Source organism: Trachymyrmex cornetzi, unplaced genomic scaffold (assembly GCF_001594075.2).
Source record: "Trachymyrmex cornetzi isolate Tcor2-1 unplaced genomic scaffold, Tcor1.1 scaffold99, whole genome shotgun sequence".
NCBI classification, from domain to species: Eukaryota; Metazoa; Arthropoda; class Insecta; order Hymenoptera; family Formicidae; genus Trachymyrmex; species Trachymyrmex cornetzi.
This window is the reverse complement of record NW_017300343.1, coordinates 3,567,179-3,584,194: the sequence shown is the minus strand read 5'-3', so window position 1 is coordinate 3,584,194 and position 17,016 is coordinate 3,567,179. Positions and strand designations below refer to the sequence as shown.

General features: G+C 32.6%; 2 protein-coding genes across 3 annotated transcripts in view; one reads left to right on the top strand and one right to left on the bottom strand.

The window, feature by feature from the left end:
- LOC108770149 (Regulator of cullins 2) overlaps nucleotides 1-17,016 on the top strand; it is a 53,563-nt gene that overhangs the window by 2,847 nt on the left and 33,700 nt on the right. The window lies entirely within an intron of this gene.
- The window catches only part of Tret1 (trehalose transporter 1), a 29,843-nt gene continuing 14,608 nt past the window's right edge, over nucleotides 1,782-17,016 (bottom strand). The window contains exons 2-7 of one of the 2 annotated variants that reach the window (XM_018521522.1): nucleotides 12,934-13,377; nucleotides 6,356-6,481; nucleotides 4,117-4,240; nucleotides 3,714-3,887; nucleotides 3,099-3,487; nucleotides 1,782-2,895 (exon numbers count right to left, since the gene is read on the bottom strand). In XM_018521522.1, the coding sequence (XP_018377024.1) occupies nucleotides 2,314-2,895; nucleotides 3,099-3,487; nucleotides 3,714-3,887; nucleotides 4,117-4,240; nucleotides 6,356-6,481; nucleotides 12,934-13,377 (1,839 nt within the window). In that variant the 3' untranslated portion in view covers nucleotides 1,782-2,313. Of the gene's footprint in view, nucleotides 2,896-3,098; nucleotides 3,488-3,713; nucleotides 3,888-4,116; nucleotides 4,241-6,355; nucleotides 6,482-7,651; nucleotides 7,891-12,933; nucleotides 13,378-17,016 lie in introns of those variants that run through there. The other variant, XM_018521523.1, reaches the window with a different exon arrangement.

Genomic DNA, 17,016 nt, shown 5'->3' with positions numbered 1-17,016 from the left:
TAAATATTTCACTTTTCATACAGACAATGCGAACGCTTAAAAGACATCGTAAAGTACAATGCTGATGTTTTTCAAACCCTTCAATTTTTGTAGATATCCTCTAAAAATAAATTTCTTAATCAATTTTGATTTATTTAATTTTTAAATATATCTTCCTTTATGAAAAATATATAAAATAGATTTTTTTAATGTGTACATAATTCTCTTTTTTACAATCTCAGGCGATAAATTGTTGATAACAAATATATATAAATATGTATCAATAATTTACGTAAAATATACAAATAATGTAGTAGTCCTCTATATAATATAACATCTCTCACAACAATTTGCCAGCGAATCTCTATTAAATTACTTGACCGAGAACACTCGTCAGGTGCTCAACGCAGCTTTGTCCTAACTTTCGAACATAGGCGACTCTACTATATTACATTTGTCTGAGGTTTTTCCTTCAGCGTTACATATTCTTATGTAACTTTCTAAGAACTTCATCTCGACTTTACAACTACGCTTCCACTTTTCGTAATCCTTCGCTTTAAAAATATATATCTGGTATGTGTTATAACGCTTAAATTATCGTATACGTTATACATTTAAAATCACATCCCACATTGGTACAGCCATCTGATACCAAGCACCATTAGTTTAATACGAAGATTACGATAATACGAGCTGCTAGAATCATATCGTTCCATTTACGATCAATTTCTTCAATGCTGATTAACTACAATCAAAGCTCAATTTCCTTCCTCTCTATCTCTTTCTAAATTTCGTCTAAAAATAAGAAAAAGGCAATAGAAAAATAATTGTCCAGTTACGATTGAAATTAATAACGACAATTTTTCTTGGACGTAGATAATATCACTATGGCGTAAATCTCTTCGACTATTTACAATTCGTAATTACTGTAACGAGAACGCGATTGGTTTTAAACCTTATTATCGCTTGGGAAATTCGCCTCTGTTCGAAAGACCGGTTTCTTGGTCGGCATATAATGTATGTATGTATATATATATATACATACATATATACATATATATAGTATATGTATACATACATACATATAAAAGTACACACATGTTACGCGTGCTTTTAACCCGACGTCATTGTGGTGCTAAAATATTACACGGACGTTGAAGTGGATCATGATTACCCGAATATTTTTTTGGCAATGTCAACAATGGTTTTAGAAAGTCTTAGCTCCAGCTACAGGGCGGTTAGTTAAAATCTACGAAGTATGTAAGAAAATACAGATGTTTAAAAATGTCTCGGATCGTTATGACCCAGCCACAATGACGTCGGGTTAATTCAAATTCAAGGTGCACGTGACGATTAATCGTATCACACAGAACCTATGCGATACCACAGCCCCACGCAAATTACGCTATAAAAAAAGAAACGCGCGCTCGCGCGCGACTAGCGTTGACCTACGCGTACATCTCTAACGACAGTATTATCTGCTATACTCTAATAGAGCAGTATCAACTTGAGGTAGGCCCTGTAGGACTGTCGGGAATAATAAAAACAATTGCAACTACACACCTAGTCAACAGCTGATAGTCACATATTTTGCCATTTTCCCGGTGGGAAAGCGTAACATATTTATATTCCACGAAGCTACTTAATTGGCCTCGCAATTTGGGTTCTCGACAAGATTGGCACTAACTTGTTAGCTCTGATCTTCGTATTGGATTGGAATACAGTTAAAGCGAAATCTGCCGAAGTCATGTTTCACGAGGCTAATTGAAGAAGCGAATGAACGAAGATAATGTGTTTTTATATCTTATATCGTAAGATTCTGTTTAAAAGTACAGTCGAGGAATTATCTTAACCAACTTTTTTAAAATATAGATCTTCTATGAAATTGCTATTGCACTAAATTTTTCAATTAATAGAACTTTTCACCCAATTGTGTGCCTCTTCAACTTGTTTAAAGAGATGTGAATCTTATGAGAAGCACTTTTGTCCGCGTATTTCTACATACTATTCAGATCTACGACCGATTTCTATCTTTTATCAGTTATTTCCGAATCGCTTTCGCTCTAACTTTGTTATAACAAATATATCTCGCGAAAGGGAGCCGAAGATCTTCGAAATAAGAGTAAGGTAGGAAAAGCCAAGAAGGAAGAACAGACGCTTCTCTTTACATAGAAGAGAGAAGTATAACCTTCGAACCTGAACTTCCCTTCGAACTTCCCTTTAAGGGAAAGCATATCTGTAAGGGAATCTTTCCCTTAGAAGGACACCGTAAGGAATCCTATTTTTTACTCGAACGAGTTTCTTTATCGCGAGTCGCGATCGGAAGTTCAGCAGCTAGCACGACATCGGCGTCGGTTTCATATTGGCGACTGCGCTCATCCTTCTAGTTGGACCTGTGAACCTCTTCTCGATCTCCTCGAGCGACCTGCCGCGGGTCTCCGGCACACTGACGATCACGAAGACGAAGCCTATTACGACGATTATGCCGAACATCCAGAAGGTGCCGTGCGCACCAATCACTCCTGTGACATCCTCGAAGGTCTTCGTTACGATGAAGGTGCACATCCAGTTGAAGGCGGTCGCGATACTCGCGGCGGAGCCGCGGATCTTGGCGGGCAGGATCTCACCCATCATCAGCCAAGGAATAGGCCCGAAGCCCAATGAGAAGCCTATCACGTACACGATCAAACTGACCAGTGGCAGCCAGCCGAAGGCCGTCACGTCCACATCCATTGACCTCACGTAGAAAAATCCGCCAAGGGAGAAGAGGGTCAGGGCCATCAACACGGCGCTTATGTACAGCAGCATCTTCCTGCCCAGCTTGTCGATTACAGACGCGGCGACGAAGGTGGATATGAAATTCACTATCCCAATGATTATGGTCGAGATGTTTTCATCAATTGTGCTACCAGCGTCCTGAAAAAAAAAAAATGTTTGTTGATTATTATGTGTCGGATCGTATTTCTCAAAATTAAAAAATTTATTTGATGCATTTATTTCGTGCATTAATTCATCATTTTATTTTCATGATTTGATTAGAGAACTATGTATTTAAAAATTATTGGAATATTGGACTCGCGAGTCAGTAGAGAAAGGTAACCGATTAATATAATACGTACTTGGAAGATCTGCACCGTATAGAATATCACCGCGTTGATGCCAGACATTTGTTGGAACAACATTAGACCCAAAGAAATGAGAAGAGGTTTGAAATTTTTACTCTTCATCAATTCCGAGATTAAATTTTGGGAAGTATTTCGCTCGCTGTCGAGGTATTCCTGATGTAATTTCTCGATCATAGTCAATTCGTCCGTTATGTCTGTGTCTTTACCGCGCAACCATTGAAGAGATTTTCGGGATCTCTTTGTTTGTCCCTTGGAAATGTACCATCTTGGCGTTTCCGGAATTATAAACATCAAAATCAAGAATGGTAGTGGTAAACTCGCCCCTAACAGCGCCAGATTTCTCCAATCCAGATACATACCCGCTACGAAGCATAGTAATATTCCTGCACATTGAATATGAAACCTTTATGAATTTATGGGACATACTTTACAAATATATATCCATTTTACAAATATATATATATATATATTTAATATTAAGATTGGAAATATATATATTTATTTTTAAATAAAACATTCACACAAGTTTAAATATCCGAATGTCATATTAGCAACGAACACGTACACATATAAATCGAGAGCAAGGTTTAAATCTTCCATTTAACTTACCGGAGTTACCAAAAACGGTGGGCATTAAACCAAGAGTACCACGCACTTCTGCCTGTATCGTTTCGCCTAAGTACACAGGTAACGCTAAAGAAGCAACGCCTACGCCAAAACCGCATATCGCACGCCCAGCCAATATCATCGGAATATTTTTAGCCATCGCGATTAAGAGCCATGCTGTAAAAAGTATTATATCATCATATAACACGACCTACTATCTACATGCAACAGTATTCGGAATATAAGGGAGAAACGACAATGTAACTAATTTAAATAATCGATGATAGATAGTGATGGGACTTATATAACGTTATTTACTACGACAGTTCATCATACGTATATATGTCTACATTATATCTCATTACATAAACGTTCTTTTATACTGTGTATGCTTCGATAATCTTACCTCCGATAAATGGAAACGCTGTAGCAAGTATTGTCTTTTTCCTTCCTATATATTCGATGAGCGGTCCGCCAGCGATGCCACCGACAAGTGCACTCAATGGCATAAGTGACCCAATCCACATGCTCTGTAATATAAAAAATGTGGAATGATATACATAATTTATAAAATTCCACAATTAAGTTTAAAATAGATTTTTCTGAGACATCATTTATTGCAATTAATTTCTAATTGTCAATTAATTAATCAACTATATCAAATAGAATATGTCTAAAGTTACTTTAAATTAATCGCACTATATTCTTCATACAAGTGATATTAAAAATTTAATAAACTTCTGCCCGAATGTATTATATAATGTCTTAAATTTTTAATATATAATTAAAATTTTTTTTTGAACAGACTCCGTATAATGGCTAAAATTTACTATTACTATGTACAGAAGCGATTCGAGATTGAAAAAGATTTAGATCGATTATATATCATGCTACGCATATCGACAATCCTTGATCGTTTAAATTCATTGTTCGAATAACAACCGTGTATACTAAAGCATAGTTTTATTCATCGTAGATCCTTCGAATACAAATAAGGTCGGGAAGCCGCAAAATGTCAAGGAAAACAATTGCGAAGGGCAATCATTTTGGTTGCTCATCCGTTGTCGTGTATTTTAATTAAGTTACCGCAACACACACGCAGAAACGAGTTATGAAATCTTTATTACAAATGAGTTCACTAAACACAGAATAATTGTTATAATAATTGCTATTATAAAATCAGTTGGTAGTGATTTTATTGTGATAGACTTTAATAAAATATTATTTTTTAATTAATTATTAGAATATAACTAAATCCAATTATTAGAATATTTTAGATATTTATATTATTCATTTAATTTATATAAAAACAAAATATATATATTTAGAAATATATTATTTTGAAAGTACTACAAAAATTAATTTGCACAATCAGTAGTTATGCTTTCCTATTTTTACCAATAGATACAAAAGTATATTTTATACTAAAGATTAAAAATAAATTTACTTAAATTTTCAAATGCAATATGTATATAGCTCTTTAAACAATTAATTACATTTTGGCATGTTAAAAAAATAGTCATTGTAATAACATTTTGTTGCCTTTCGTTCTGAAATTTATTAAAGCGGGCTTCCCGAAACGAATATCCTACATCACGGCTTGCGAGGCTCACTTTTGAATGCGGAAGCATTCACGCTCGCTTACATATCTGGAATCAATTTCCGATATCGTCACGTTGAGGCCTTATGACGAAGTCGGCGTGTCCGGCTAGACGACCAATCGCGTTCTCGGCCACTGGGGCACAACGGCTCCTTCGCCAATACGATTGCAATCAGGTCATCGTGCCCCTGACCAGACACCAATGACGCACTTGAGGTTAAACCTTTTAATTATCCATTGACCCTTTGAATAACGAAGGTCGTACCTTTTCATACGCATGCGTAGAATGCGATAATTTATAAGTGACGCGTTTACATCGTTTGTCATCGGCGCTTAACTTCGGCTTCTACTTTGTATTGATCCGCAACGCGTCGCCGATAAACAATCCCGTCGGACTTTTCCTTGACATCATAAATTTAATTAAAATGTCTTTAAACGGGCACAGAAACGTACCCTATTGCAATATCTGTTTGCGATGCAGAAATAAAAAAAATGATATCATAAATATCGGTTTGGCATTCTCTGGTAACTTTACATAAAAGATTTAAATAATAAAATTAGTCTTTGAAAATAATATTCATAGATATTAAAACGTAGCTACTGATTAGAGTATAGATCAAATGAAAATATTAAGCAATTTTGAAAAGATACTTCGTGATTTCGCAAAAAATACAATGAGTCACGAATAGTTGTCCGAGTTCTTACGTTACCGCTAAACAGTTAACGCATATAATTGGCAATTTAGATGTTCAAGAAACCGTGTCCAATTCCCACAATCTTCCACTTCTGATAAAATCAGATTTATGTGATTTCATGGTCGTATATTCGCAGATTGCGACTTTATTTTGAATACTTTTATAAATACATCCATCGGAGATTGTTCTACGTAGCTTTTGCAAACTTGGCGAATTCTGTAAATACACGGATGTAAAGTACATGCCTAATAAAGTGCACGATTTGACTTTCTGTATAATAAATTTTAAACGCGTAGGAGTTAAGGATAGAGCGGATTATATTTAAAAATGTCAGCTGTTACTAGACTCACCATCTGTTTGGTGACTTCGAAGCTCGCTGTAGCATTATCACGCATGGACACCAGCGCTGGCGATGTATAGGAAGACGAATAGCCGACTTGCATTGAACCCAACGACACCGATAATGCAGCTAATATCTGCAAACAGATTACAAAACGCATAAAAAATGTACGAAGGTCTGAACGTGAACTTTGACTCTTTTATAGGCGCATCTACTTACAAATTAAAAATCTCTAAATCTTAATCGAAGACTAATGGATCAATTCTAAGCAGAATCATAAGGCCCGTAACTTTGTTCTTGTAAGATTTATAGAACTTATGACCTTAATTGTAATTCTATGCGTTATACAATAAGACTTACGGTTATTCGTAAATATCTACGATTTCTCGTAAATCTTACGATTAGTAAGAAGCTGTTTGTAAAGCTACTGCATAAATTCATAAGCATTTCAGTTATAAGTTTTTACAAGTCTTACGAGAACAAAGTTATGATTCTACACAGAATTGACTTATAAATGTGTCGGAATAAATTCAATTCGGTAAGGTGGATTAGAAGTGTCAATAGCTACTGGAGTAAATTTAATTTTAAATCTATCGCGCAGAAAAGAAATGTAGAAATTGTGAGGATATTATATATTTTTATGTCTCGTTGTTGAGTACATTTCCTTCGCACGCAATTATTGTGTATATGTAGAATCTATTTTAAAATAGCAAAGAGTCGAGATCGACGCAATAATTTAATTGGTATTCGATCAATTGTACGATTTGCGTCATAGAAATCATGCCGAAAAAGATTGCGACATTCACGTAGAAAATTTTCTGTTATTTTTGCAATCCTTGTATATTCAAATATGACTATTTATAGTATACAAAATTTTAAGTATGATCAATAAAAATCAAAGTACAACCAGCGAAGAATTTATTTTTCTTGCAAAAAAGCTAAAAATTCTGATTAAGTTTGTTCAATTTATTCAATTTGTTCAAGTTGCACAGTTTTCGAGAAAAATAATTTTCAATTGAAATATTGTGTGTTTATGTTTTTATTATTATAATTTAATTTTAGAAGAAATCTAAAACTAAAATGATCTTAATAATTAGTATCATTAAGTGGAGTGCACAATTACATAAATTCTGATATTATACATAACATTTATCAATCCAAGGATTACATCAAGATTATGTTTCTTCAAAATTATACATTTTTTTATTGGCCTTTACATGGGAAATAGCTATATCTATTCAGTTATTTATAGCAATAAAAAAAATCTAAAGAACATAACAAAGAAAAATTTCGGTTAACTTTTTACCTGGGTGATTGTGCATTTTGCTGTAGGCGTGTTTACCGGTAATTCGATGTTTACATAAGTGTCCGCTCGCAGAAGAAGTTTCATGATTACGGATAGATCGAGGAACCTATTATGACACTATTTTCTAGTTCCGATTACAAACACGATTTTCCGATTAATGAAACTTCGATACCAATCTAACGAATCGTTTGTTCGATTCAAACAAACAGCATTGTTCTCCAACAGCACGTGAAGACCACTACAATTGCGTTTCGCGATGGGAACCAGAATCGTAAAATATCGAAAATTTCCGGATTGTTCCGAATATTATCCGAATATCAATAGGATGAACTAACAATAAGCGGATTTATTCTGATTAGAGACTCTCTAATTCTAATAAAAAATCCGAATTATGGAAAATATCATTACTGCTTGTTTCGTCGAGTAACAATGGTAGATCGATTCTGAAAGTCCGTAACTCGAAAACTCGCGTTTTTATAGGGGTTGTAATCTAGGTGTCTCGGCAAACGTGATTGTGGAAGAAACCAAGTTTTAACCCTTCGAGAGTCCCAAACCGTCGAGACGAGAGATGAGAACTCACTCCTATATCGTCGATCGGATACTAATTGATTTGGCTGAATTGATAATAAAAAAAAATGGATATTGATAGCACACTGATGCGAGTAGAAGTTTTCGATGTCACAGTATAATACGAACTATTGACACTTGTGGACCGCGACGGGTGATTTTATATAGAGAGCAATGCTGGGGGCCGGCCATCCCTTCCCCTCGCAAGTCACGTCGTTGAAAACTTCGTAGATCACTACTCCCATATCAGATGATCGTAGATACGTCCATTTGATAAGACTCCTTCGTTTGGCATCTTCGTTTCGCGCCTTCGAGACAACACGTGATTCAAATTTCGAGCGAGGAGATGAAGAGGAGTATATGTATGTTTTAGATTTTTCTGGAATAATTTCGAAATGTGATGAAACTCTCATTTAATATAAAAATCACAGACTTATAGCGTCTCTAAAGCAACTTTTTTAATACTATCTTGTTTTTGAAAACATATTTCATTCATGATGTAAGAAAACAACTAATCGATTTTGGGTCCAAATACATTCTCGAAATTCTAAATGTTTTTATGAAAAACCTAAATCGTTATAATTATTTCGAAATAGATACGCAATATAACCAGCGAGCTATATAAATGTAATTTTGTCTACAATTTCACGAATTATAATTTTTTTTACATGGACATGTAAAAAATGACATGCCATTCTTTCTGACATGTTCACAGCCATATTGTTTTCCGATATTTAAGCCCAAATTTAATTGGCTGTCTATTGCATTCACGAAAATGTTACACCTGTCTTATTACATCATGATTTCATTTTCTGTATTTGCATTCTCTTTGAAAAATTTTACACCGTTTTTAAATATTAATAAAATAGAAGCGACAATGCAAGTCACGAATGTCGGTGGATTGCAAAAATATCATTTATTTAATTATTTAACCATTTGAAATATTCAACGAGAAATATCATAGAAAAACTATTATTAGAGAGTATGAGAATTCATAAATACATATTCGTATTCACACCTCACTTTTACCATAAATATGTATATTTATTTCTAATTTTATAGTATATATAATGTAAACTATGTATGCTAAGTACATTTATCGATAAAGATAAATATAAATCATCGAATCCCTTTAGGCACTTAACATAGTATATAATCTCTGTTTATATATACTATATTCTTTTGATATATCGTGTTTGCTGTACCAATAAAGACTAGACATACAGACATACATAGTACATAATCTCTGTTTATATATACTGTATTCTTTTGATATATTGTGTTTGTTGTATCAATAACGACTAGACTGACGATAATAAAGAGTTTGTTAATACAGCATACATTCATTGTGTATACTGTATCAATAAAGACTTAAGTATTTTATTATTCATTCAATCAGCTCGCTACTTAATGCGATAACAAGAACACTATTCTAAGTACGTCTATCAATTCGACAATTAATATAAAAAATGAGTTATTCATTGTTTTTCTATTTCCGTTTTGTCGATTAAGATAGAAAGAAAAAAAGCGGCTAAAAAATAAAAATTGCATTAGCATTTTCATAATTTTCATAATTGTTGGAATATTTTTCGTCAATATATACGATATGTTTATTATACGATAGGATGTTCCTCGTTAAACACATATATTTTTTGAATTTTTAAACTATTTTTTTCATCATTCTAATGATGCGCTGTAATAATCGTTTCGCTTAATATACCTAAATTTTAATGACCTGATGCAAATTTAAAACTGAAATCTAGAACATTTAATGAATTTTTCAATTTTCTAATGTTACAAGTAAATGTCGATCCGTAATCATTTTTGCTTTTGTCTACACAGGAAATTATTTTCCTTTTAACTCATTATATCTCATTTCACATGTAAATTTAAATGTACCATGTTATTTCGCGCGCGCGATTATTAATTATTATAATTAATGCTGATACACAATATTTGCATCCATCATAGTCTGTTACATTCTAGCAAGAAAACCTGATGAATACAGTAAATAATTGCAGCTACAGTTACTTTTAATATATGCATAGCGGGAATACGATTGTTCATGTAATGAAGATTGATTTCTTGCTCGATAAATGTTCATCGCTTCATGACGTAAAACACTGTTTTATTATATAAACGAAGGTATTTTTTCATCATACGTTGCCTTTTTGTTCGACTGTATGAATATTAAATTAGTTATACGAATATGTAAATATAAATACGTTCTAATACATGCGAAGATACAATATAAAAACATAATGACCATAATTTTAAGGATATGAAATGATTTAAGGACATGAAATGTTTCGAGACTTGGATATTTCATGAGGAATTCTAACTTTCGCGCAGAGTTGCTGATAATATTGTATGAACGTCATATCTAATGAATGATTATTGCACTACGTATTTTCGCTTTTTTTTTCTACGTATATAATTTTCGAATCGTATATAATTACGAACAGTTCACGTAAATAAATTTATTTTCCGCGTAATATAAAATAATATAACAATTGAGAAATTCTGACGGCGCTCATGGTGCCATCAGCCATGAATGTCAATGGCAACCTCAAGGAAAGTATAGTATTCAACGTTATACAAGGTTGCGATATTCGTTACAGGGTTGCGTCTGCTTTTCATTTTTTCTTGTTCTCGCACAATTATGCCGATCATTTCGATTGTGTAATAGATTTCGGCGCGCATTAATTAAATTGTATTCATATAATGGAACAAAATGTTTAATGTGTAAATGTTCCAATTCATGTATGAATAATTCATTAGTTTTACTACAACAAAAATTATTCCAACTCCTTATAAATATTTTTGAAAAAATGCTTTGAGTTTTCAGTATTAAATCCATCTTTAATATATGAATATAAAAATTTAGTATAAACGCAAATAGATACATACAATTTCATTAACTAATAAAAGGCTTTTGCATAATATACGTATAACAAGTAATGTGTTTTGCTAATTTATTCCAATATTAATTATTAAATAATTTGTTAACTATTTTATGATTTATTGTGAAACAAAAAGAAAAAAATATGTATGCAGTGTATTGCGAAGTAACTTTTATATAAAGATTTTTAATAAACAAGTAATTTTCATATAGAGATGTGACTTTTTTAGTTTTTTAAAATTGCAGTTTTTATACGAAGAATATTACGTAATTTCTATAAACATGTAACATTGTAAATTTCGTAAAGTACGCAAATAAAGGATGACACATCGTCGTCGGACCATACATGTGGTCATACTACTGTATGTCGTGCAAGTCCTTAAGGATGTATTTGAGTCATTTTTACAAATGTGTTAATATTTATACTTTAAACAAACTATGTACATACACTGAAAAAGAATTGTTAAATCTATATAATTTTTTTTAATAGTTTCAAGTAAACATTTATTTATTATAAGTATATGCTTATTTTTATTACATGTGTAAATAAAGACAATTTGGATAAAATGAAATAAGACCGCTTTAAAACGGTTTTAAAAATAGGTCAAAGCTCCCCTTTTGACAATCAGTAAATAGTCACGTAAAAGGCACGTGAAAGTGAAAAGCTACGCACGTGACGTGTACAGCTACGCATACGTATTAAGTAAACGGACTTCACGTGTCTTTTACCATTTTTTATGACTATTTACTGACTGTCAGGGAGGCTAAGGATAGCTTCCACCCATTTTGACAGGTGTTTTAAAGCGATGTCATCATTTCGTTTTATTTAAATTGTCTTTATTTACAAACGGCATATAACAAAAATTAACGTATCATTTCTCGCTTGTGACATCACGATTCAGTATGGCCGCGGCAACTACTCAGAAGTCTTAAATCCAGCAGTTTATTCTCGAAGACGTGACTTCTAACAGTAAAGAAGGAAGGAAGATCTTTAATCAGTAAACATGAATATTTCATGATAATTGAATGTATTGTAATATTCTAACCGCAACTTAACGACATTGGACGATTTATGAAATGGTAATGAAATACACTTGCCTCTATACATATATAGGCAACATTACATGCACATATTATGCATGAGGAATATATACGTATGAGTTTCTTCATAAATTATTATTTGCACGTATGAGATTATTTTTCAACGTGTGATTCGTAAGGGCGGAGCACAGAATCTTGCGTTATGCATAACGCGTAATGCATAAGAAAATTAACCAATCAGAGTTCTTCATTTCCTTTCTTTTCATGAATTAAGAACTGATTGATTTTCTTATGCTTTCTATGCTATGCAAAGGTCTATGTTGCGGCCTTAAGGCCGCAGCACAAATTTTTGCATAACGCATAGTGCATAAGCGAATCAACTAATCAGAATCTTCCCTTTTCCTCTCATTCCATGGAAAAGAAGAATTTCGATTGGTTGATTCCCTTACGCACTATGCATTATGCGTTATGCAAGAGTGTGTGTTGCGGCCATTAATTTTTTATTTTCGTTAATTGAAGTTACCCATATAATTGATAACATCCTGCCTTGCCGATTGAAGTTCACATTTCAAAACAGAGCTCACAGAATAAGCGGTGCTATATTGATCCGATTAGCCGCAGTTATTCTTAATTTTATTTTTATTAATTTGTTAATAAAAGAAAAGAGTTGTGCATATTTTTTTATTTTAAAATATAATCGATTTGGAATTTCTCAAAGAATCTAAGTATTGAAAAGAATTCCATATAAATCTATAAAAATATGATAACTTACCTGGGCGGCAAATCGTAACCATGATTGTTCGGGTTCCCTCTTGAACTCCAAGGATGGCAATGGTTCCTGCGAGTCCTTCGGTACTTTCACGTCCGGGGGATCCATAAGGATGTTGATGCTTGAACTTTGTTCGCTCGGTAGTAGTGGATCTAGTTGCTTGTAATCGACGTCTTGATTTTTATTGAGCGGATCATAGATCCGCGACCTGTTTAAAGCCTTTTGATGATTGTTCCTCAAATTCTCGGCATAGTAGTGATTGGATCCCTTGCCGACGTCGCCGGAGAAGTATCTTTTCTCGGTGATAAGGGCGGTCTGGCTGTTGAAGGGACTGGTATTTGTCACGAGGGTGGTGTTCGACGAACAGTCTAGGGTGGACCCAGAACTGGACGGCGAAGGTCTGATAACCGGGGAAACCCTCGGATATTTGGGTAAAACGCTGCGCTCCTGAAATATAGAATTATGGTTTATTTTAACGATTTATCAGTTGAAATCTGCATTTTTAAAATTGTGATAAAAGATAGATGGACGTTATTAAAATGATCATTTAAACAAAAGAGGATATTGATAGAAGAGAATATTGTTAGAATCTTTCTAACAAAAAAAAACAGACAGAACTTTTCTAAGAAGAAAGTATGAACGACAATAGGATCTTACACAGGACACGAAATTTGCTATTTTTGTTTAATATGGGAAAATAAAATTATAACAAAATTGTTACTGATCGCAATCAAATAAATGACGCAAGATTTCTCTACTTATTCCAAATGCAGCAAAATATATTTCAAACTTATTTTACAAAAACGAATGAAAATGTACGAGTTGAAACTGGAGATAACTGCTAGAGAGGAGTTAAACTGGATGTTACCAGACTGTTCCTCTTTGCGATAAAGTTTCACGTAAACAGTTTATATTATAAAAAATATATTTTCAACCGAATTAATTCAAGTGTTATAAAAAAAACCTATACTTTTTAAATATCAGAAAATATCAGATTTTTCTCTTTTTTTTATATATATCATATTTCGAAAATATCGAATACATTTAAGTTACATATTATTTTTAATTTTCTAATATGAATTTAATAATAAAAAATTGCAAAAATCTTTTCATATTTCTAATACGTTTTATCTTTCACGACACATTTATTTGTCTGTAACACAGAAATCACTTGGAAATTTTCAAAATCACCGATTACTTTCGCGAGAGGATGATAACAAGCATGAAATCTGCATAAAATAAGATATATATTCATGAAAACTATACACCAAGAAGATCACCGAATATAAAATGACAAGAAGATATAAGAACTGCAAGAAGAAAGAACTGCAAGTAAAATAAACAAAATTACGCGTTACCGATTGCCGAAGAACAAACGTCCGTTTAAACGCTTAGCTGTTCACTCGAAGGTATGAAACATTAAAGTTGGACTATTTATACTGTTTTCAAGAATCACTTTATCAAGAATTGCTATGAAAATATGCTAGTAGAGAGGGAGCCGAATCACACATTGTGAGAAAAAAGTAGAGGGTGAATAACGCCAGCATAAGCAGGCAGAGCAAGCGAGAAAGAAAGGAAAAAAGAATATGATTATCGAATGAACCAATGACGAAAAGTCAGTGGCAAAGAACCAAGTGATGTGCCGGGTCGGAGATTAGATGACTTTTTTACCCCTGAGTGATAACCCGTGTTGAACTCCATTACTAACAACGAGTGCGGTACATTTGCGAATATGTCTGTTGACGCAAAGCATTATATGATAAGAGGGTTGTTCCGTTCGATCCTAAAGCCAAAATCTCATAATTATCACATTCTAGAATGAACTTACGTAATAATCAATCGAGCATCTATCTAAGAAACCGACGGAAAAAGAGACGAATATATGTTCTTATTAATTGAATATAATATTTTTGATATATTCCCCATTTACGATATTATTCGTTCTCCGCTTTAAACTTCCGCTTTAAACGCTTACTTTTAAACAATATAGTGGACTTAAACTTTTATTTTTTTAATATGAAAATCACCTTTGATTCAAAATAAATGGTAACGAATTATAAAGTTCTTATATTGATGGTTAAATCATTGGAGCGATTTAAATTAGTTGAGACATACTTAAATGTGACCAGACTGCTTTCAGCAGGACAGTCCCACTTTGTTTCGTTGTCCCGCTAAACATGTCAAAACATGAAAGACAAAAAGTGAGAGAGAGAATAATAGTATTATTAAAAAAAATTAATTATTTATATCTATATTACATACAGTCTCCTTTATCTCCCAAAAGTTGTTTCGCTTTCTAAGAGCTAATAAATCAGGAATATTTGTTGATTTATAATTTTTGTGAATTTCTTATGAATATTTAAAGAGATAGGCAGGCAGCCAAAAAATATTATAATGCATAAACTCCTATATTTCATGCAATTTTTTCACGGGATAGAAAAAGGCTTATAAAGTCAAATTATTAGAATAAAGAACAAGTATAATGTATGAGGTGTTAGGAGTCGGTGTTGGAACAATATTGTTCAAGAATATACAATAATATAAAAATAAATAAGTTTAATTATTTCTGAACATTTCGGCTGCGTTTTGAGCCATCTTCAGCAGGAAAATATTACTAACATTATCGCAAAAATATAAAGCTGAATTATGAATCGCAGTCATATTTCAAGCGTTTCCATATGCAAGTTGTGCAGACCGTGCAATGAGGTGCGATCATCCATAATATTATCAAATGTACACAACAGTTTTATGGCTGAGTGGTAATGGATTGCCAGTCTCAAAATTATTATCAAGAGAAAAGAATTTGTCGTGTATAGAAAAAGGGTGTAAATTACGATCTTACATAAAAGAGTTGCTCACCTTATGGCCAATAACAACCCGCACAGTGAACAAGAACTCGTCAATAAAATAATACAGAAAAATATAATACATATTAAGCAATCATCAAACATTAAAATTAAAACAATTTATCGACAACGAAATTGTCATGTCACACATAAAATAGTCAAAATGTGGCTGCTTAGCATGACGAACAAAGGAATCAGAAAATACTTAATGAACTAACATAATCAACTCGAATACAATTAACAATGATGTTATATATTTTAAGTATTTCTATGTAAACGTGATTTAAAGCTTCTGTGTCAGTTTGCATTCAGTCCATTAGGTTGACAATTAATGTGAAGCATTTCAAATATAAGTTATTTGTTGTAAATCCTCTCTATATCCAAACTTTTAACATTTTTCCATTCGAATTCATGACCGCAATGTATTCTATGATCTGTAATTATCGAGCGTGTGGTAGTTAAGTTATTCTTATATCAATCTCTTTTCTATATTTTAATTATATTGTGTTACACTAAGCAAAAATTGTAGTATTTAAGCGATTTTGAAATTTAAGACACAGTAACTCCGATTCTGAATGATGATATTATTTGAGCAGAATTATTTTTAATTTTAGATTTTATGATTTCTTAACTTGATGAAAAGGAATCTCTAAATTCTTTTATTATTTTGTAAAATGTCGATAAAGTTTAACTATTAATTTTCCATCCGTAATATGACAGTATAATCCTGTATTTGATATAGATCACAAAAATATTTTTACGTCAATTAAAATTCTGTACTTTTATATTTTTAAAGAAAATGAAATCGCTGCAATAGTATCTAATTTTATTTCAGCATCGAATTTACGGATTCTTAAAAATATATTATAAATACTTGGGTATAATGTAAAATTAACCGATTTGCTCAATGTTTTTTGCAATTTTTCCCTTCTTTTCTCTCTTTCTCTTCTTACTGTTTCTACATTTATAATTGTACTCCTCGTTGTACTCTTATCAAGTAGAGAAGCACGTTACTCACAATCACAGATCTTTGTCATTTTCCATCGAAATTTTGATGTGATTTCTAATAAGATCTCGTTTTAGCATATTCTATCAGCGGTATAATACTGAGAATAAATCAGTGCGATAAAATCATTAAGTAGATACTCGAAATGTTGATTTGTGTGCCCCTTCTATTCCAAAAAAAGGCGTTATTAAATTTTACAATGTCCGTCTTGAAGGCTGAACATTAAAGCGGAAC